This window comes from Dipodomys spectabilis, unplaced genomic scaffold, assembly GCF_019054845.1.
Source record: "Dipodomys spectabilis isolate Male_0828 unplaced genomic scaffold, ASM1905484v1 ptg000297l, whole genome shotgun sequence".
Classification (NCBI taxonomy): domain Eukaryota; kingdom Metazoa; phylum Chordata; class Mammalia; order Rodentia; family Heteromyidae; genus Dipodomys; species Dipodomys spectabilis.
In genome coordinates, this window is record NW_024870974.1 from 12,617,544 (window position 1) to 12,642,055 (window position 24,512).

Genomic DNA, 24,512 nt, shown 5'->3' on the forward strand with positions numbered 1-24,512 from the left:
CATTGTGTAATAGCTTCTACTTGAGGAGCTTTTGTTATCACTAAAGTAGTTAAAGCATATACATTTCTCAGAACAGTTCCAGATATCAAGTAATAATCAAACCTGTGAGCCATGACTGAACTGCCAAATAATTTAGAGGAGATAAATTCAGTTATTCCTGGAAAAGCCAGGAAACTTACTGAGGATGAGGCATACATTACATTGCTTTTTACATAAAAAAGGGAAAAGAACTAATACCATAAAGGGCTGATGTAAACTAAAAGCATTCAGATTTGAAGGTAGAAATAACACAAATTTGTAGAAAATAAAATAGATAAATCAGATTGCAAAGACTGACTTCAGTTTTCTGTATGTGCTTTGCCTTATCAGAATTATTCTTTTATACTTTGGGTTTATAAGAAGAAAATAAAATATGAGACATTATTGCCAGTTGACAGTGGTTCACATCTGTAGTCCTAGCTACTCAGCAAGCTGAGATCAGAGGACCTCCATTTGAAATCAGCCCAGGCTTGAAAGTCCCTGAGACTCTTATCTCCAATTAACCACCAGAAAAACCCTTAAGTGAAAATTCTCAGAGACAGTACCTAGGCCCTGAGTTCAAGCCTCAAGACCAATCAAAAAGAGAGAGGGAGGGAGAGAAAGAGACAGAGAGAGAAAGACAACTTATTACCTAAAACTGTATGTGAAATATTTAGTATAAGAGAAAGTTGATACTAAATAAAACACATAACTAGATAAATGATATAAAAAGGAGCAAAAGTAAGAAAGGACAAAATATATCCCAATTAGCTGAAGAGATTATAACTCTAATAGGAATAATTTTACACAAAGAGAAAATGGAAAATAAAATAAAATTTATGAGTTTCAATAGTTATATAAGGTTAAATAGTTGCTCTTGTTTTTCTGTATTACATTATGGTTTATTCTCTAAAATAAATAGAGTTTTATCCTTTTCCCCCCAATAAATCACTAATGGTTGAAAATTTGCTACAAGTGAAAAAGAAAACAAGTAGATAAACATCAAGTAAATCAGTGTTTAATTTCTTGCTTCAAACTCTAAGGTATTCAAAAACTGGAGAGAAATAAAAAAATTAATGGCAGTAAACCATTACCATATACATTATTTCTCTAAAGTACAATTACAGAGAAGTGATAAATTGTGGGCACTAGCTTTAGCACTCTGTTATAATGCAATGTGAATTCTCAGAGTGAACACTAAAACTGAAGTAAGTAGAGAAGAAAGAATTAAAGCACTTGGTTTTCTTCAGGGAAAAGCAAAGAAAGGTATTCTCTAATTGCTTTGCTAATTCAAAAACTAGCTTTTCAAGCAAACAAACTAATAATATCCTTATGTGAAAATTTTAATGCTGTTTCATGGTTACGAACTGATCTGAGGAAATGATCTTCAAATCTATGGATGAGAGATTCAGGAAAATGTCACACTGACAGGGCCAAAAATATTGATATTACCTAAAGGAGACCTCTTTACTGTGTGAGGGAATTCCATCAAACCAATCCTGGGAATAACTGTTACTCTGAACCAGACAGTGGACATCCAAAAGAATAAAAGGTTTGATAGAGCTGTTCTTATGATCTTAGGCCTGACTCTATCTTACCTGAGAGTCTTAACAGAAACATTGAAAAGACTGCAACAAGGAATAGCCTAGAGAGTAAGAAAGATGTTTCTGAGGCCCTTTATTCCCCTTTCACAGCCTGTCTTACTTTTCACCATTATGCAATTTCAAATTCCAATGGATGTCATTTGGAAGTCACAGAACATTCCACCACTTCTTAATTAGTGCCAAGGACAATGGTTCTTTTTGATGGAAGAGTTACATCAATTATTCTCATTTGAGTTTTGCAAGCATAGGACTCTTCAGCATTTTGTGATCAGTGAAACAAAATAAAATTATATATATTTTTAAATCTGGACACTTTTCTTGGTCTCTTGTCAGAAAAGTCACAGGAACTTGAATGTAATGGGAATTCTTGTTTGGAAAATAAAGTTTGACCAAACTTTATCAACTGCAAAGGCATTTTCCACAAACAGACAACCATGCTAATAAAAGAGAACACTTTCTTTCTTCAATAAATAATGTTGGTGCAAACAAACCTGCAATCCCTTGCTCTATGTGGGAATTAGCCTCAGCCTAGTTACATCGTGAATGTGGTACAATGGTAATAGTTACCACGTATTTTTCTGGAAACAATAGTAACATTTTCATTAACATTTTCAGTACTTTTATCCACACTTTTACAAAATCAGATAAGTACTTAAAAACACAATTATAATAATGACACAAATACATAATAAAAATAAAATAAGATATATATTAAATATTGTGAGAAAGACTAAAGAGCGTTCATCTGGAAATTCAAATATTACTCTGAAGCATAATCAGTTATGTATGTTCAGTGTTGGATGTGGAGAGAGAGAGGAAGAGAGAGGAAGAGAGGGAGAGGGAGCTAGAGAAGGAAATGGTAATAAGGAGAAGGGAGGAAATAGTGGGAAGGAAAGAAGGAGGGGAAAGAGGAGGAGGGAGTATGGAGAGAGGGAGAGAGAGAGAGGGAGAGAGAGAGGGAGGAGGGAGGAGAGGAGGAAGAAAGAGGAACTTGTGATTCCAGGATATCACAACTAAAGTAGTTTGCTGGTGTTTTTCCAAACGTCAAAATGGAAATCCATCTTTGAGGTAGTTGGCTTGCTTTATCTGCATTGACCGTTTATGTTAACATTACTTTTGAGGAAAAACTATTTTTCTTTGTTTATTCCTTCCAATTGCTATAAACATTTGTATTTTGCAGCTTCTTCAAAATGTCTTTAGTTGAATTTTTACTTCTTCAAATAATCTTGACTACTCAAACTGATGAATAATATTTATCTGGAAATGTTTTATTTAAAAGGATGGAGTCTTGTGGTATCTACATGCAAAGATTTTAAATACAAAACAAGACAACAAAAGGAAAAAAGATAAAAATGAGGTAAGGCAAAGCAAAACTGGTTGTCTGTATTGTTGGTAAAATCAACAATGGTACTTAACAATGCTTTTATGTAAATAAATATACTATTATTTTAATAACATGGATTATGCATAGCATCTAATTGTTCATATAAAAGTTAAAATTAAAATAATTTATTGAATTTTATTAAGTATTTCTGAAGGTTACTTCCATAATTTGTGATTATTTCATTGTCTACTTTAAAATAAAGAGACAGTAAAACTTGCTTTTTAGCAAGGCACTGAGAGTGGAGATATGACTCAAGTGGTAGAGCAATACTCTTGAATGAAAAGCCGAAGCAAGAGAGTAAGGCTCTGAATTCAAGACCCAGTAAGTACCAGAACAAAAACAACAACAAAACCCCACAATCCTTGCTTTCTTCTTCTTAGCTCTGTGGCTCCTCTATTGCCCTGCACCTGCCCACATCACTAAATTATTCTTTTGAGTTGTCTGTCTCTATCATTTATCCTTGTCATAAACTACAGCTTTGGAAGTGACTTGTAGCCACCCCAGCATTTGAAAATTAAACTGAGCTATAATAGAAAGGTAATAAACAGAAGACACACAGAAAATAGGGAGCAATGGCAAGTCCAGCATACAAGCCCCCTTTCATGACATATTCATAAACATTCTTCAATATGAAGTCCATTATCAATAAACATTTTTCAACTAGTAAGTAATATTGGGATTTTTCTTTTTACATTCTGCAGCTTGAAAAAGATTTCAGTATTTATTTCACTTGGAAGCATACTGTTTTCATCTTTTGGTTCTCGTGCAAGAGAAAAGAGATTGTAGAAACTTCTCCAGTTTCTAGAAACTGTCCAACTAAGATGGAAGAAATGATTATTCTCAAACTTACATAAAAATGACATAAAAAAATGAAGACTACCACCAGAAAGACGAATGAAATGAACGAAAAGGTTTGAACAAACAATACTTGCTGCCACGTGGAATATTACATTTTAGAATATTTGCATATATAGATAAAATTTAAAGAAAAGTTTATTTTTAACACAATAAGAATAAATCAGATATATGTTAGTTGAATTTCCATCAATAATGTGCAATTGTTTATGAATGAAAAATGTATGGACATTTGGAATTTGAACTTTTTTATTACATATTCTGAGAAATTGTTCACATGTGGAATGATAGAATTTACTCAGTATTTAATATGTGATGGATCAGAGGTGCGTTTCTTAGGATCAAATAATGATTTGAACTAGCTTGAAATATATACTGGTTTAAATAAACCTTCAGTGCATGTAGGATTCCACAGGGCCTTGAAAAGAAGAAAAAAATGAATGACAAATTAATAAAATGAAATGAAAAGTAAAATGAAGATTTAAATGCTTAAACACTCAAAATACTCAGAAATAGAATGGTTCTATTTATGATTTCTCTAAGTCAAAATTGCTATTAATATTTATAAAGTATATTCATATTAGTAATGCTTACAGATTCCTTGTGTCTAGTCAAACATTCTAGATTCCTGAATATTTTAAAATAAAAGGAGATTAATTAGAAACCTTTATCACATCTTTGGTTTTATATATAGACCCACTAATATTGCTTTAATTTAACTCTGTAGGTTTTTTCTTCAGTGGAACATTGTAAGAAATCTAATAATAAATAAAGGTCACATAGCTTTTCTGAAACTTCTTCTGAAACTCTCTTCTAAGCCATAGTCATTACCAAAGTCCTAAACACAGCAAAATCTATAGTAATGATTATTACAATCTTTAAATCAATAAACCTTGTTGCAACTCTAAGTGATAAGAAACATGGATGTCGCTAAAATCTGTAATTCTAACATTTCTATCTCCATTAAGGTTTATAATGAACATAGTATTTACTGTATAGAGGAAAGATGTGAAACCTCTATACTTGTGTGTCATTTTAGCTCAAAAAACATATGAGGGCTGCAAGGAAAGTTCAATTAATGAGAACAAATGGCTCTACCTGACTACTTCACATGGCAATGATAACTTCAATAATACTTTCGACCACTTTGGAGATGGCACCAATTAGGAAAATCAGATATAAAATAAATCAATACTCTTGAGCTGTAAAGTGTAATACACTCAATATATTGACACATTAGGAGAAAGCGCTCTGAAGTTGAATGTCTATTTGTAATAATTATTTTTAAAGTGTGAAATATGTTTGTTTCCTCTGAGATTTCCAGGTTGTTTTATCTTGTATTGAGGAAACTCTGCAGGAGGAAATAAACACTGTTTACAACCATTCCTTCAAATTCACTCCAGCCACTCTAGCTTTTTAAATAATGTACTTCAATATTGATATTATATTTTATTAAATCACAGGTATTTATGCTCTTTTAAAATGTGACAAAAGGGAAATGGAAAGAAAGAAAAGATGTACATTGCTACCAACCATTGATGATTACTTTAGTAATTTTGTGTGTATTTTTCGAGATGTAGTCTCACCCAAAGAAGTATATAGCCTACATTAAGAATATATAGTACATTCTGGGACTTTTTGCACCACTGTTTTGGTTAGTCTGTCTGTTGTTTGTCTGTCTCTCTCCATGTGGCTCTCTCTCTGGTTAATGATCTTTGTGCTATAAGGTTTTCATTTCATCTAGCAGCAATTTCTATTCAAGCTTTCTCAAATGCCTCTCAAATACATGTCATTGCTTGAAGGCATAATCCAGGGTTTAGTTTTGGAGGATGTCACTATGTCTCTTGAATCCAGAATAGCACATGATATACATCCAATGACCATTTGTGAATGGTCACTGTCTGTGATAATCAGTCATTTCTACTCTGAAGTAAAAGCACGCTATTATTTCCAAGAACGATATTCATTATGCCTGAAATGCTAAACCCATAATTTCATGATAAACAACTCAGTGGTCCTCCACTTAAGATAGGCAAAAAATAAGGAGGAGGGAAAATGTTCAAAAGTATAGAAAATAATATACACATTCACACCAACCAATTTTTGCATATGTTCTTAATTTACATAAATAACTTTTAGTGTCAATGTTTTACCAGGCACAGCAGTGAGTAATATTACTAATATACCCATAAAGAAGAACAATTAATCCTTTCAGATTCAATAATGTTTATAATGATCTCATTAATTAAAAACAGGTTTCTAAACAGCATTATTTGAACACACTGCATTTCTTATAATAAAAAAGTAGAAAAAAATGATGGCTCCAGTTCTACATTAGTCCTTTCTTAGATTCAGAAAATGTACAACTCCATCCATATTCCTGTTGTATTTTTTAACAGAAAAAAATGCTGTATCTTTTTCTTTCAAGAAATAACTGTATTTGATTAGACTTTACATTTGATTCATTAAAACCAGGCCTACGAACTCATTTATAAACAAAATCCAGAAAATAATGATAAATTTGAGGTAATTCTGACATATATAGAAGTTTGCCTCTTTAAGTACTATGAATTTCAAATGACACCCTTTTGTTGTAAATTTTCTCTCTATTAACTCAGCTTCACAAAGTTAAAATTCACATTAGCATATTAACAATATGGCATGACTAAAGAGTATAATTTCCTGGAAGTGTTATTTTATATAGCATGAAGGTAAGGATACATGCGGCTCACTTTTAGAAAACTTTCTAATATAATATTCTGAAGATCTGTATCATTTGCTGGTTTGGTATAAAGACACATACTTTTGTTCTCTATGGCTACAATTATTTAAAAGTTATAAAATAATTTTAAATCTTTATTTTGAAAAATATCAAGCTATATATTTGAATGCCTCTAAAATTTCAGTGTTTCTACTAGTGGAGAGTAAACTAGTAATACTCAAGCCCATAGCACAAAAAGTGTCTTGAAAAGTTTTTGATGGATCAAAAGCACTAACAAGGTTAGGACCAGGCAGCATTACCCGCTTCTTGTGTCTAAACCAAATTCAAGTTATCAGAGAGAATAGCAGATTAAACAAGAAAACTGAAGGAAAAAAAAGAACCAATTTTAGCAATTAAACTTGATAGCCTAGTGAAACAAAGGCCCAACCAGCACAAAACAGAGACACACCATAATCTGGTGTGTAAGAGACAAAATACAGTCACATTTTCTAGGACAAAATTGTTACCATTACTGATTAAGAACTTATATAGTTATAGTCATAAGTAGAGATGAGGCTCAATTCCTAGAACATTAGCCTTGAGCAACAAGTCAAGCCAGATCATGAGGCCCGGAGTTCAAGTCTCAGTGCTGCCCTACAAAAGTAGAATGTATTTATAGTCTTATAATGTCTGCCTGCTGAAAAATAATGCTCCTAGGTGTTAAATTTAAAGGAAATCATTTAAAAATCAATTTATGCTAAGTATTATGAAGCTGGGCTATATAAATCTGGTTTATATAGCTATAGATATATAAATCTAGTTTAATAACACAATTTAAATAAAAATTTAAATTTTATAATAGTGCACTATATAATTTCCATTAATTCTCATTCTTTGCACCCAATTAATAGACTCATGTCTCATGCCAGCATCTACGATAAGAACAAATTAGCAAATTAAATTGTTTTTTTTTGTACCTATGTCATATAGCTGTGCATGTGTCACTCGACTTGTGTATTTGCAGGCTATGTTTCTTTGTTCAAAGACAAATTTGCCTTTGCAGGTGTTTTCCATTCTAGACAAGATCAAAGAAAACAATACTTTAAAATGAACTAATTAATATTTACGTGAAACAAGTATGCAAAGTATAAACACTTAATTTCATACATGTTATTATTATAATTAGCACACAATTGCAGAATGTACTATAATTAAGTTATAATTACATTATATACTATAACTAGACATTGAGAGATAACACTAAGTTTATACATGGTGTTTTCTTCCAAAGGTAGCAAAAATCCCTTTAGAAGGGACTCCCTGTTATGTAATGCCATTTAGCATACTAGATGCCCCCCAAAAGAATTTTAATGTTGTCAAATACAGAGCAGAATACTTTTGACCTAATTTTAGATTTCCTATAGAAATTACAACTTATATGACTGAGAAAGTAGAGTTAGGCTGGGAGAAATGTCCTTTCCTGGATCTATGCTCTTCTCTTACAGACACCATCACGGAATGAATGTAATTTTGGCAAATATATCAGTAATTTTTACTTTGAGCTTTACAAAACATTTTATGTATATTAGCCTATTTAACAAAATGGGGGACAAATACAGTACCAATGCTGAATACACATTCGTATGTTAATGTACGATGCCTTGCAGAAGGGATGGAAATGGGGGAAAGATGGACAGGTGCCTCTGATTAACATGTAATACACAATAAATACATGGACATGCTAACTGTAACACCCTCATACAATCATTTGAAGATTTAAAAATTCCAGAGCTACTATGAATTTTTATGGAAAATTCATAATTGTATATACATGTGGGAGATAGGTTGTCATACAAGTATACAGTGTGGAATGTTTAAGTTTAGCTAATTAAATATTAGCCTGTCCTCCACATCATGATTTTTCCTTATTTTGTGGGGAGACACTTTACATTTTTGTGTTGCTAATTTAAAATGTACACAACCAGCTGCCTCATTAGCACGATAGGTAGTGGTAGTGTGTCAGTCTCACAAAATTTACATTACTCAGCCAGATGCTGGTGGCTCACTCCTGTAATCTGAACTACTCAGAAGGCTGAGATCTGCCTGAGGACCATGGTTCAAAGCCGGCCCAGGCAAGAAAGTCTGTGAAACTTTCTAATTAAACACCAGGAAAGCGGAAGTGGCACTATGGCTCAAACTGGTAGAACACTACCCTTGAGCAAAAAAGCCCAGAGACAGAGGCCAGGCCTTAAATTCAAGCGCCATGACGAGAAAAGAAAATACTTTACTCTGAATTGTAGTTACCTTCTGTGTGACATAGATTTCAAATATATTTTTCCTGTATTTCTCACTAAAACTTAGTATACTGTGACCTGCAAGTCTCCATGGTCCTCAACATGTGGTCTTTTATTGTCTGATCTTAATGACTATTTTAATAATTAGAAGAGCTTTCCTAGTTAACATCTGGCTTTGCTAATTTTCCCAAAAGGATTTTAACCACAAATTACTTTAAAGAAAGGTTATCAGTTATTAGATACTAAATTCTAATTCTAATTACTAATAGTAATTCTGTGGTCATTACTGAATTAAACAATTGAGAGTACTCTAGAGAAAATTGGCTCCTAGATAAATAGTCAAGATTTTAGAATAAGGTATTCAATTCAATATTTAAAGGTATTATTTAAGCTCTAACATTGAAACATTTTAAAACCACAGGTTGTTTATGCTAGTTTGCATTTCTGCACTTTGTTCTAGCAGAAACAAAGTAGTAATTTTGATGTAATTGTTAGATATAAAAAGTAACAGAGGAATAACACAACATAGCAATCTCTACAAATACCTGTATGATTTTTTTCCAAATAAAGTCAAAGAATGCATAAAAATGTTATAAATTTCAGAGTTTTACAATATTACAGGTTTGTAGCTAATTTATTATTTTCATTTACTAATTATTTAGCACCTTTGTATTTCTATACAGTAAGTGTCACATCTTCTGATATGTGAAGTGAGTTGGCACACAGTGAAGTTTGGGTGTAGTCAGATTTCCATATCTGTGGGTCCTGCATATTCAGCATCAATCAACAACAATCACTGGGGGAAACAGTCTCTGATAAAAATATGCAGACATTTCTTATTATTTCCTAAACAAAACGACAACTATTCACATAGTATTTGAATTTTATTGGATATTATAAGGGATAAAGTGCACAGGAAGTTACATGCAAACAGAAAACTTGATAACCGACTTGAGCATCTTAGAGTTTTGATATCCATGGGGTTCTAAACTCAATCCCCCATGGATACCAAATTATGTGTATAAATCAACTTCACCTTCTCTGGTAAAAGGGTATACAGAGAACAAAGAAATTTGAATGCAAACAAGAAAATAAGTAATTAAAGGTTAGTGTAAGCTATCTTCTGGAATTCATTTTGCTCAGCTTTCTGCTCATTGTCTGTGCCATGTGAACATGACACAGGAGGCCTAGGTCCACCTGTAAGAAACACACTATAAAGATCTATTTTCAAAAGTGAGCCAAGTCCTAATAATTCACACCTGTAATTCTAGCGACTTAGGAGGCTCACACCCGAGGATGTCGGTTCAGAACTGTCAGGGAAAGCATGCCTGTGAGATTCTTATTTTCAATTCACAACCAAAAAGCCAGAAGTGGTGCAATGGTTCAGAGGTGGAGTGTCAGCTTTAAGAAAAACGAACACCTACCCCTCCCCCCAAAAAAAGAAAACAAAGAAGAGTTTTCAGGTCCTGAGTTTAAATTCTATTACTGGCACAACAAATAAAAAGGAAAAGGAAAAGGAAGGAGGGAAGGAGGGAAGGAAGGAAGGAAGGAAGGAAGGAAGGAAGGAAGGAAGGAAGGAAGGAAGGAAGGAAGGAAGGAAGGAAGGAAGGAGGGAAGGAGGGAAGGAGGGAAGGAGGGAGGGAAGGAAGGAAGGAGGAAGGGAGGGAAGGAAGGAAAGAAGGGAGGGAGGGAAGGAAGGAAGGAAGGGAGGGAGGGAAGGAGGGAGGGAGGGAGGGAAGCAAGGAAAATTGAACATGATATTTATTTCACTTCCTTCAAGTCTTATATTTGGCATATTTTTATGTATTTTATAATTTTATTACTAGCTGTGCTTATCATGTATTGTCAGTAAATCTTGACCAGCTTCAAAGCTTGCTCCATATTCAGTTAAAGCCATATCTCAACTACCCAGCAAAAGGGCAAAATCCTAGAAGAGAGCTAGCAATATTGGATGATTTAATGCACAGATAGATGTTCAATCAATGTCCTTAGGATACCACGTATAGAAGCATTTGTAACAGATGACTGCCTTTCCTTTTAAGGTTTCTAATCAATAGGCTCCTCTAAAAGTTATCTTTAATGTAATATAAAAATTATGACCCAAACGAAAATTCATAATATCTACTTCTGCTTATAAACCTGATTTTTTATTTTAAAAATATCAACAGATATCAAATATCTGTGATGAGTTCATATCAATACATGAAACATACGGAAGAAAGTGAGTTTTTCAAGTAAATGCCCAGGTATACTCACAACACTATCAGAACTGCTGCCTTTACGAAAGCTGTCAGGCAAAAAAGGTCAAAAGCTATGTACATTGACCATACAAGATGATGTTAAGCAAAATGCACCCCAGGACAGGGACACAAGTGTTTGTTTGTTGGTCTTTCTTTCTTGCTATAGTTTTTAACATATTTATAAAGTACTATGTGATTCTTTTGTTTCTTTGTATGTTCTTCCCCCATGGTATAACCCCTGTTTTCACTGTATCTGATTCCAGTGCCCTGCATCTTGTATATACACTTTTATGATTTGGGGAGGGGAAGGGATATAACAAAATGCTAAAAGTAAGATACAGGTTGACCCATTAGAACAGTAAAATGTACAAGAATTGTCTTGTAAATGACCTTTACAATTTCCAAGGGGGGAGGAGAGGGAGGAGTTAGGAAGGTTGGGAGGGAAGGGATGGTAGGGGGAAAACAAAGGAGGAGGTAACAATGCTTGATAGGAAATGTACTTATTACCCTACTCATGTAACTGTAACCCCTCTGTATGGTATTTTTACAATAAAAAATATATATGGAAGAGAAAATCAGAAAAGGAAAAAAAGAAAGCTGTCAGGAATGAACGATTTCTAGACAGACTGATTTTGTGCACTGCAGGTTATTAGCAGCTGGATGAGAAAGTCTAATTGATAGTTATTCAGTTCTTAGAATTGGGCTTATGCCATAGGCTGACATATTAACATAACACAAAAATCTCTCTTGTTCTATCTAATAGCTAATAAAACAATTACAGTAAAGACTAATCATTCTTATTTCCAATCTGAATAAGACATGATGAACTATTCTCATATTTTGAAGAACTCTCTGTACATAATTATGCCAAACTTTAATAAAGTAGTAGAGACTTAAAAATACATAGAAATTACACTGAGAAGCTGGTCCATCTGTGTATTCACAATGCACATTCTATTATGAAGTTGCTAACACTGAGGTAGAAAATTGCATTTATAAAGCAAATATGGCCATTTGGAAAGTAGGCTGAAACATTTAAAGAGCATACAGTAGGACAGCAATCATTGCCAAACTGATTCACCCAGTATTATAAACTAAGACAAAATGTCACATGTATTACAGCAATTTAGCTTAAAATTGGTGGATTCCACCTGTAAGCTTAGCTACCCTGAGGACTGTAACTCGAGGACAGTCTTGGTCATGTCAGAAAGTCTGTCAAAATCATCACTAATTAACCATCAGCAGGCTGGAAGAAAATGTGAGCAAAACCTTTGCAAGTCCAATACTATGTTATTAAATATGTTATTAAACCCATGCTAATGAAAATTAGGATGCTCTTAAAACTTTAATACATTTGTCTCTAAGAGAAATTTAGAGCTTGTATGTATGGCCTGAGTCAAGTTCATGCAATAATTTGAAGTAAAATTCACATTTAAGTGTTGCTCCCAGGGTAGGGAAGGTGGCTCAGTGGTAGAGTGCTTGCCTTGCATGCATGAGGCACTGGATTCAATTCCTCAGTACAGAAAAAGACAGAAGTGGCACTGTGGCTCAAGTGGTAGAGCGCTAGCCTTGAGTTGAAGAACTGAGGAACAGCACCCGCCGAGGCCTACAGTTCAGGTCCCACTAACCGACAAAAAAAAAAAAAAGTCTCTCACATTTGTTGTTTTTTTTTTCTTTAAGTTCTTCTATACAACATAATAAAAATAAGTTTAAAGACTGTCTTTGAGATTTAATTGAAAGACAATACCTTAATTTTCTCACTGCCAGTGCACAAAAATTTCACTGGAATAGTTTGGCTATTTGCTTTCAAATACTTTAATCAAATTATAATTTGCAGTAATTCAAGCTCTTTCATATGTGCTATATAGCTGATGGGAACAGAATATTTTCTTAATGTAATTTTACAATGGGCAATATTGTTTCTTGACTATATCTATTCATCTTCTGTCTTAATAACATAGGTGGTACCTAAAAAATTATTCTTTGATCCCTTATTGCAAGAACCATTGTGATTATAACCCTGCACTGAGAGTCTCTTATTTTTTTTAATTCTTAAAAGGTGCATTAAAAGCCAAAGTACATCACACACTCATATTGACTTCAAGACTCTTAATAAATCGATGCAGGGTAGAGTAGCATATTTTACAAACCTTCAAACTTATTTACGGTAGTATATTTTTATAGATTTCAATATGTTAGTGTTTTCCGTAGATTCTAATTTCTTTTGAATAAAGAATGTGTAGCAATATCTTCATAAAGTTTATATCAGTGGTGACTTACAATCTCATATATTTGAACATTCACATGTCTGAAACTTGATCTTGAATGATATGTAAAGAACAATTTATTCCTGATATTGACAGCTTTATGAAGAACACAAATGAATATAAGAATTATTCACAAGGTACATGATTTCTGCAAGATACTTTTCTTTCTGATAAACATTATTTGCAAATCACAAACATCCATTGTATATGTGTGAACACCATTTATAAAAATTCAAATTACAACCTGTATTTTCTGAAGAGACCTAAGCAATAATAAATTATCCTAATTCATAGGAGTGTTAAATTATTTATTACATAAAGTGAAAATAATAGCCAATGTTTCCAAGTTCTATGAAAAAATACATTATAGATGAATCACATTCTTTCAAATAGGTTTAGCTGAGCACCCTTAAACAACAACCTTAACATATTTTCCTTCTGCATTTTCCTACAGAATAGCCAAGCATTTGAAACTATCATAATGGCCATTTTCCTTTGTAAGTTTCCAATGTGTAGTCAGTAATTATTATTTACTGATGATGGTTATATCTTAGAATATACCTAAGAAGCATGGAATCTTTATGACAGATTATTTTTCAGCATAAATGACCAAAATCATAATAAAGACTTGCATAATGAGATTATTCAAGGACCTTTACTAAGAAGGTGTTACTCCTTCATCTTAATTCAGTCCTAGAGACTGTACCAGTCTTCAGTGTCACATGTGTGCACAAACTAGAAATAAAGAAGATTTTTATGAGGAAGATTATAACGATGGCTTCATTTAAAAGTTGTTGGTTTTTATTTCAATATTGACAAAACGCAATAGCATTAGTGTAAGAAATTAAGAACACTGAGAGGTACATACAGGCAATTATAATGGACACTATAGGCAACTTTGTTTGAAGACCTAACTGTTCATTGTGTGGTTATTTCACCAGAGGTACCATTCCATGAAATGGAATATTTGGGTCCAGATGCATACATGTTTTTTTCTTTTCTTTGTATTAAGAATAGATCACTGTTGATGAAAACCCAGACTCTCACAAAGGTCATGTGATTGTAAGCAAATAGTTTTTCCATGCAGGAATTCAGTTAATTTACTTAAAATGGACAACTCTGAAATACAGTTATTCTAAGTTTATTTCTTACACCTGGGTGGTATGAAGCTACAATATTGGAATATAATCTGGTTGAGATTGGTGTTTATTATCTTATTGAAAACCTGTCCATCTTGAGAGACTTACAAATACATAGGTTCTTACTTGTAGAATATATATCAAACATATATTCTAATCAATATACATAGGTATGTTTTTAAAAAATAATTAAGGACGTGTATATACAAGATTCAGGGCACCGACATCAAATACAGTGAAAGCAGGGGTTATACCGTGGGAGAGGAATATACAAAAACAAAAACAAAAAAATCACATGGTACATTATAAATATAATAGAAACAATAGCAAGAAAGAAAAAAAACAGTTGTGTCCCTATTTTGGGGTTCATATCGCTTCACATCAGGGGAAGGGAAAAAACAAAATGCTGAAATAAGGATACAGGTTGACCCATTGTAACAATGAGATGTACAAGACACTATGCTGAAAAATGAACTTTACAATTTATGTGTGTGGGGGGGGGGGGGTAGTTGTGGAGGTGGGAGGGAAGGGATAGTAGGGGAAAAACAAAGGAGGAGGTAACAATGCTTCATAGAAAATGTACATAGTACCTTGCTCATGTAACTGTAAGCCCTTTGTACAGTATTTTTACAATAAAAGTATTAAAATAAAAATATAAAATATAAATAAATCTTTATAGAAATAATAATAGTTAAACAAGAAAAACAACTTGAAAAGAGATAAATACTGAATCATTAAATTCTCTGAAAACATTATAAAAATTAATTCCTTTTAAAAACAAATGTTGACATTGTTTAATATATCACACTGGAATTCGGGGATATAGAATATTGATATTTAGGATATTTAGCTATCTGGGATATATATTAAAACAAATATGATAGAATTTTTTTAATGAGACATAGATTTTAGCAATTGTTAAAAATTTTTAATTATATAAGCCAAGCACAATGGCTCAGTCTCTTGGTAGGTACAGATAGTGGATTGAGGGTTGAAGCCAGTTAGGACATAAAGTTCATGAGATATCTCAGGTATCTCAGTCAATGACTGGACTTGGGGTGGCACACCGGTCATCATAGGGGATGCACAATACAAGGCACACTGGCACGTGTGTCTGTCATATCAAGCAATGAAGGGAAGTACAAATAGGAAGAAGATCACAGTCCAGGCTGGCCTGAACAAATTCAGGAGACCTCAATGTGAAAATGGCCAATGCAAAAATGGTCCATGGGTGACACAAGTGATGTTTCCTGTTTAGAAAATGCAATGCCCCTTTGACATGAAATCTCTGTACTATCAAAACAACAACAACAACAACAAAGAAGCAGGGCTCTGGTGACTCATGTGTGTAATTCTAGCCTCCTGGGAGCCTGTGATATGAGGATTACAATTTGAAGCCATCCCTGGCAGGAAAGTCCTTGAGACTCTTATCACCAATTAATTACCAGAAAAACAAGAGATGCTTCGGCCTAAAGTGATAGAGCACTAGCCGTGAACAGAAGAGCTCAGGGACAGTGCCCAGGCCATGAGTTCAAGCCCCAGGGCTAGGAAAAGTTGGAAGAAAAAGGAAAGAAAGAAAGAAAGAAGGAAGGAAGGAAGGAAGGAAGGAAAGAAGGAAGGAAGGAAGGAAGGAAGGAAGGAAAGAAAGAGAGGGGAAGGAAGAAAGAGAGAGGTGAAAGAAGGAAGAAAGAGAGGGGGGAAGGAAGGAAGGAAAGAAGGAACAAATGAATGAATGAAGAAAGGAAGGAAGGACAGAAAGAAAAGAGAAAGAATGAGAAAGAAAGAAAGACAGAAAGAGAGAAAGAAAGAGAGAGGAGAGAGAAAGAAAAAGAGAAAAAAGAGAAAGAAACTATATAAATATTTAAAATTATTTCTGCTAAAATTCAAAACTTATTTCTAATTCTCAAAGAAAGGCAAGTAGTTCTATACTAAATATGTTAATACAGTTTGCAAGGCAACAGAAAAATAGCATCTACTTTTATGTTACTAATCTAATAAGGATTTGGAGATAAGCATGCCTTATCATTGCACTACAGTTCTTCAGAGCCCTTGAAATTATCTGTATTCTTTTCCTCTCATCAACAAAGTGCTAGCAATGACAATGATAAATGTTTATACAGAAGCAATAATCACTGAGTTAGGTTCAAAATGAAGAAGATCGTACCTTTTCTTCCCAGAGGAAAGTTTAAAGTCATGAGCCAAAGCAAATGCAAATTTCATAGCTGTATTTAAGAAAAGTTGGGTATGGCTGGATAAGTACTGGTGGCTCACACTTCTAAGAAGGCTCAGAAGGCTGAGAGCTGAGGATCTTGCTTCAGAGCCAGCAGAAGCCATAAAGTCAATGACACACTTACCTTCAATTAAGCAACAGATAAGACAGAAATGGAACTATCACTCAAGTAGCAGAGCACTACCCTTGAGCAAAAAAGCTTAGGTAAACAGTTTAGGCTGGGATTTCCAATCTCAGTACCCACACACGCGCGCCCGTGTGTGTGTGTGTGTGTGTGTGTGTGTGTGTGTGTGTGTGTGTGTGTGCGCGCGCGCGCACACACACACACACACACACACACAATTTTTTTTTTTGGGTCTGGTCGTGGGGCCTGAACTCTGGGCCTGGGCACTGTCCCTCAGCTCTTCAGCTCAAGGCTAGCGCTCTACCACTTGAGCCACAGCACCACTTCCGGCTTTTTTTTTTCTTTTTGCTTATGTGGTGCTGAGAAATTGAACCCAGGGCCTCAGGCATGCAAGGCAAGTACTCTACCACTGAGCCACCTTCCCAGCCCCTACACACACACAATTTTTTAACGTAACATAAAAGTAAGGGAAGGAGAGGATCAGGTGTGGGGAGGGGGGAGGATGGGAAGGGATGAGAAGGGGAAACAAAGAGGAGGCAACAATGCTTGATAAGAAATGTACTCGTTATCTTGCCCATATAATTGTAACCCCTCTGTATGGCATTCTCACAATCAAAAAATAAATAAACCCAAAGAATTGGTTTGAAACCCTCCCCTACATTCAAAAATAGATAGAAAAATTTAAATAAAAAGAAAGGCAGATGAGTATGTCAGTTTTTGGAAAACCTTCTAGTATTACTAAAAGCAATAATTGTACTAAAACATGTTTACTATCATATTTTGACAGTTCAGTGAGTATTTCACAGGAAGCTAAAATACTAACTTCCAATTAAATTCCTTTCTATTGCCTGCACTCAAGCCTAAGAGCTACAATATTATTGTAAATATTATTGTAAATTCATCTGCAAAGCTCTGTTTCCTCTTGTGTGCCTGTAGGTAAAAATGATGGGTTTGGCCCATGGTGACTGCAAAAATAATCACTTTATCGAATTGTTAGCAAATAAATTAGTATTTCTAAACAACAAACTGTCTTGGTATTCTCTTATGTATCTTCCACATGTCTGAAAGTTTGCTAGTTCAAACGAATGTATTACAAATGTTGGTTTAAAAAGAAATTAATAAGGCATTGGTATGCTATGTGGTGTGTGCGATTATCTTTTTCAGTTCTAGAAGGTATTTGAGGGTATTTAAGAGAAAAAGATAAACGATGAGTCACTAAACCCTATTTAAATCAATGCAAGGGCTCAATAGATATCAATGCAAGGGCTCAATAGCTGCAGAAATAAATAAACAGTTGAGGTCTGAATACCAATAATGAAGAGAAAAATGGTGTTCCATGGCTACTTACATCACAGCCTAGAAGTTCAGTCTGTGTGGATTTATCCACCCTTGAAGCAAATGCCTTCTGTAGATGCTGGACTTTTTCCTGAAAAAAAGAATGACATTGCTGCTGAGTCACGAACACCTACACTCATAGTCCCAAATTGTTTAGAATTCACTTAGTGTGTAATTCATGAACTTCTTCCTGTGGATGCTTCTCAACTCAGCTCAAAAATTAGATATTTGCTTTCTAGATCTTAACTGTCCCAATTTACACAACTTTTCTTCTAACATATTCAAATATTAAAGATTGCTTTACTGAAAAATGACATTAGATGCATATGCAATGCTTGTTGTTTTATCATTAGTAAATGAAATGCATTTTCAATAAATGATGCAGTCAGGGAATTACAGGTATTTGGATGTAACATTTTAAAATTCCTCTACTCTCCCAGGAGCTAATTTTCAAAATATTACTTGACAATCGAAACAAACAAACAAACAAAAATCAGCAAGGCACTGGTGGCTCACACCTACTATCCTCCCTAGTTAGGAGACTAAGATCTGAAGATTGTATTTCAAAACTAGCCTGAGCAGGAAACTCCTTGAAACTCTTGTCTCCAATTAACCACCAGAAACTGGAAGTGGAGTTATGGCTCAAAATTGGTGGAGCTCTAGCCTTGAGCAAAAGAGCACAAAGACAGCTTCCAGGCCCAGAGTTCAAACCCCAGGACTAGAAAAGAAAAAAAAAAACGTATTGTACTTGAATTACAATGTACTTTCATTTTTAAATACTTACTGAGACTTCTATTAAAGGTAAGGAAGGGAATCAGAAGGAAGAGGGAAGAGAATGAGAAGGGGAAAGAGAGAAGAGGGGAAGGGAGACCAGACTTTCTATGTGTGTGGAACAGAGAAACCTTGTCAGAAAAATTGGTGGTGGTGGTGGTGGTGGTGGTGGTGGTGGTGGTGGTGGTGGTGGTGGTGGTGGTGGTGGTGGTGGTGGTGGTGGTGTGTGTGTGTGTGTGTGTGTGTGTGTGTGTGTGTGTGTATTATGACAACTTGCTTACATAACATAAACTTAAAGAATAATAAAAAGAATCTCTTTGCAACCTAACCCCAGGTTCAACAACAGGTACCAAAATTTAAATGAGAAGCATCACTACTAGCCATAAGTTTCAATAGTTTCACTGTTTAGTACTGATTGTCAGAAAACCCAGCTCCAGCTGTCTCACGCCATATCTCTGTTTATATACTAAGGATACACCAAGCAATGCACCACATCTCCCTCTTTTGACTACACCTAGAGATCTGAAATGCTGGCATCTGCTGCCAGCTCACAGTATGTCAGTTAAGTCCTGAGAGTCACTCAAGAAATGGCCTGGGTAGCTGAAGACATAAGCTTGAATATTCATTGAGTTGATGGCCTCAGATGCTGAAGGGTAGAACTTTGGTAGACATAAGCTAGGTTGGACTTGAGCCAAAGCTGGCTCTTTCTATACTGCTCAGCGACCGCACAGAATGTCCACACAAAATCCGTAATCCTTTTCCAAGTCATGAGCAGAGTATAATTGCTTAGTGAGTCTCCGCTTGTGATTTGGGCCTGAGACTCACAAATGTCAGCAGCTGGCTTGTTTACTGAGAAACTTCCAGTGTGGTGCTACTACACCTCAAGAAAAACATTGAGTTAATTTTTTTTAATGGCAGAAATGAACAGAAATGGGAGACTCATTTTCTGTGTGTATGTTTAAAAATGAGTCAGAACAGTAAAGGCAAACAGAAAGAAGAAATGTCAGTAATCAATAATGCAAACATGAAGGAAACGACTTGTTTTTGTTGGACCTTGGGATACTTGAACTGGGAAATTTCCCAACAGCTTTTCTCCACCACTTTTAGAATCAGTTACATGTGATTTTTTAAAATAAGAAATGTGGCTAAATTCAAAACCCAGAATGTTTTAAATTATTCTAGATTACCTAGATAAATTGTATGAGCTGAAAATGAACCCAGATTTAAGAATTTAGATCCTTTTATTGAAGAAGTAAATATCATTACAGATTGAAATTACTATGAATAATCATACCCAGATGGTAACATATGACAATCTACAGGAAAAGCATATGGAGTTTTGATCTGCGTTTTTTCTTATTAAATAAGAATTTTATCAGGACCAACACTTCTAATATCATTATACTAGTTGCTAGGTTTGTTCAGATGACACATTGCACTAATTATAGATACAGGAAAGTTTTACAAATAATGTATTAAGCAAATATTTATTTATTTATTTATTTAGTGATTTGGGCAGGCTAAGATTTCTTATAGCACAGAGATTTTACCCATAAGGTACAGCTAATTAAAAGGGGCCTAATAATGGGGGAAATGAAGGCAAGAACCTTGAATGAGATACTTTAGATGTTAGGAAGATTTTTAGAAATTAGATTGTTGGGGCTTTGTCCTTCCATCTTGAAGACATAAACTAGTTACATCTGTGAAATATATTTCACAGACACATCTTCACATTATCTTCACTGTCATGTCTTAGTTCACTCCAGTGTTGAGCAGGGGCTGAGAATGATGGATGTGTACCGGTATTGGTTGTATATAATGGAGCATCAGCTTATTCTAGTAGCATCTTTACTGGGTTGCAGAGAGATCCTTCGAAATGTATGCCTACTTAGAACTTGGGAATATGATCTTCTTTTCAGTCAATATCTTTGCAGTTATAATCAGGACGGTCCAGACAGAAGCTTATGTGCTCTTGACCTGGGGGTGGAGAGGAGGAGTATCATTTCCCCTTGGCAACAAGAACACTATTGGGGCACTTGGATTCAAAGAGCAATGACTGAAGTTCCTATGACTGCATTGTAACCCAAATCTTCGACCTTGCAGTTGATTGTGTATTTTATACTTTGTGGCACCCTCTAACATATTGGACCAATTTGAAATAACAGAGTACGGATATTGTTATTAGGAAGGTCAAGCAGAGCTCTATCAGTGTTGCCCAATACAAAAGGCATAAATCCTCAATTCAACCTTGCAAGTTATTCCTCTTAAAAAAAAATATGGGCTGAGTACCAGTGTTTCTTGCCTGCCATTTTAGTTAATCCAGAGATTGAACTCTGAAGATCACCATCCAGAGCCAAACAGCAGGAAAGTCCATGAGACTCTTAGCTCCAATTAACCACCCAAAAGCCAGAAGCAGAGCTGTGGCTCAAGTGGTAGAGTGTTAGCCTTGAACAAAAAAAGCTCAGGGACAGTGGTGCCGGCTTTGCCCTTCAATTGTGCTATAAATTCAAGCCCCAGGAGTGGAAAAGCAAAGAAATCAAAACCCCTATATCATCAAGACTTGACGGCAATGAAAGTTTGAAACTATGTCAGAGATTCTTCCAGCTTTTGATTGATTGATTACTTGAACATTTATTGAGAAAGATTGGGATAAAACTGCTGGTTCAATTAATCACTGTGGCTTCAAAGCAAGATGGTGTTTTGAAGAAGATTCATTGTAGGGGCTGTGACCAGTTTATTTTATGATATTGATTTAATTTCAGTGTATATGTGTATGTGTGTGCATGCAAGTGTGTGTGTGTGTGTGTGTGTGTGTGTGTGTGTGTGTTAAAAATCTTCTTATAATAAAGTGTGAAGTACCACAGAATTCTTCAAGGCAGTCATTCATTTCCTGTAATATGCTGATGACTACATTCTCTGCAAGCATAAGGCAGACAAGAAGATGAAGAAACACTTGCAGGGTCAGCACAACATTACAGGTTGGCAATCAGCTAGCAAACAATGGATGGCATGAATCAAACTTCACCAGACAACTTGAAGACACTGATCAAACTTCAATGACAAACTTGAGAAACCCTGAATGCCATGAAATGCATTACCCTTTAATTTTCCTTCAGCACATTCATAAGCAAAAAAACAAAAAACAGAAGGACAAAATAAAATACAACCCCATAAATGTGTATCTGAGGACCAAAATCTAACATAGTCATAAACCTGAAAATTAGATGTAACTAGAGGAATGACTTGGTAGCTTTGGATGTCTGTGCATTGATCTATTAAACAGAGATGGTAGGCTAACACACTGAAATATGGACTTGCTCAATTCTGACATATTTCATGAGTATCCAAAAATGTTTGAATTCATTTATTAGTAGTTATAGTACATTTAACTATAGAAATTAGATTTACAATCAGAAATAGGATGAAGATTGATTATATTGTAATACTGTATTATTCTGAACCCAGAAGCTTCTCTATTCTGCCAGGATTACATCCCAATAAATCTGTTATAAGCTGTAAATATTCAGAGTAAAAAACACATGTAATACAACTAACTACCAAACAGCACAGCTTTAGCCTCACAGCACCTGCAGATTGTGGCTAGCTCCCTGGAGATCATGTGACTGAACATGATTGGCAGCTCAACCACACTAGTGTGTTCTACTAGCTCAGGAATATCAGGATTCCAATTGTTTTATATTTGGTGACTATTACTCTTGCACCACTGAAAACTCAAATATGTCCATAAATGAAACTAATCTTAGGTAAAGGTTTATCTGCATTTTGCTTTTCCAAATAAAATTTCTAGGATAGTTCTGTCTCACTAGACCCAGTGAGCCTTGATTTCTACAGCCCAATTTTGACTGTAACACAATTGCACCTTGCAGTTTGCAGAAGAGGCTCTGTGCAAAACAGCACAGGTAGTCCCAACGCTCATGTTCATAAAGAGGACTTAACTCTCTACTGCTCATGATGAGAGAGCCAGCACACAAAACACTGAAAGGAGAAGTTAACATCACTGTGCCATTAATTACAGCTGTCTTGTTCTTGGCTTCATGAGTCACCTCAGTGATCCATTCATAAATTCCCAGCTCAATGTAAGGAGAGCAATTCACTTCTTTTCATTTCTGTTTATAAATATGTTTTGCCCAAGAGACCTACTGCAGGAAAAAGAAAATATTCCAAAGAAGTTAGGAATTTGCAAAGGTGCTAAATAACAATCTTGTAAGGTGTTAAATACCAATCTTCAAGCCTAGGGATGTTTCATGTTAGAAAGCATTTTAATTTGCATATTTAACCACACTTTTTAGGAAATAAGAAACAAAAACTAAAATTTTGAATATAAATTTTATATATATATATATATATATATATATATGAACATAATCTGTGTATCTCTATGATTCTGTGTTGGCGATTATTTTTAATTACTTTCATTCAGAGAAGGGAGTGTTATTTTATAGTATTTCCTATTCCTATTGTTTAATACTTCAAGATCAAATAATTTTAGTGGCTACTACATTTAAAACCAGACAGTATGTTGAAAATGTAAAGTTGTTTATTTGCTTCTCAAATTTTTATTATTTTGTTTATGATTGTGCCAATACATTTGAATTCTAGATCCTTCTTATTCTTACTCAGCTTTTTGTTTATAGACAAAGCTCTACCACTTGAGCCACACATCTGCTTCTTCTTTTTTTCTGATTGATTAAAGATAACAGTCTCTACACTTGTCTATCCCAACCTGGCCTCAAACCATGATTCTTGGATCTTTGCCTCCTGAGTAGCCTGGGTTATAGGTGTGAGTCAGATGTGTCTATCTAAAGTTATATTTATTATACACCAAATACCTCCACACAATCACCTAAAGATACTCAAAATGTAGAAGTATAATTTCCTTCTCTACCACTGTAGTTTCACTTTGAGATTTATACCCTTTCCTGTTTGAATTTTTATTTATTTGGGGGATTAGAACAACTGTAGATATAATTTCCTGTCTGATGACTTGTCATCCTTACATACAAGTTAAAAAAAATAGCATCCTTTATCTCTTTCTGGTTTATCTAAGCTTAAACAGAACTGACTCTGTATAAATTTAGTGATGTCAAAGGCTTACGAACCAAAGTTGACTCCTCATAACAAGAATACATTAACAAGCTCAGCCAGCCCAAATCATGAAACATAACATAACATGTACTATTCCAGTTCATTTTATCACCAATAGCTTTCCAACTTTGAATAGTTTATCCCGTAAGTCAAACTGCCTACCAGACATGCCCATTATTTGAAGATTCCCTGAGCCCAAATCTCAGCATATTCTAAACACAACGTGTCATCATTTATTATTTTTCAGTTCCCCTTTGCCCCTGACAGACATAAAAGTATTTTCCAGTAAAAACTCCATGAGTGATGCTGGGTACTTAGTTTTCCATAATCCTCTATTCCAAGTCCAAAGTAACCCTAGATATGCCTTTCCCTCTGCACTAACCACCAGAAGTTGCTCAGGTCCTCAGCCAACTGAACGAGTGTTCTCCAAAATCACTGCAATAA

General features: G+C 34.7%; 1 protein-coding gene across 1 annotated transcript in view; it reads right to left on the reverse strand.

Annotated features, from left to right (window-relative positions):
* Nucleotides 1-4,090: 4,090 nt before the first annotated feature.
* Ccser1 (coiled-coil serine rich protein 1) overlaps nt 4,091-24,512 on the reverse strand; it is a 389,496-nt gene continuing 369,074 nt past the window's right edge. Inside the window, 2 exon segments of the mRNA XM_042701889.1 lie at nt 4,091-4,279; nt 18,205-18,282. Coding sequence (XP_042557823.1) covers nt 4,220-4,279; nt 18,205-18,282 — 138 coding nt within the window. The 3' untranslated portion in view covers nt 4,091-4,219.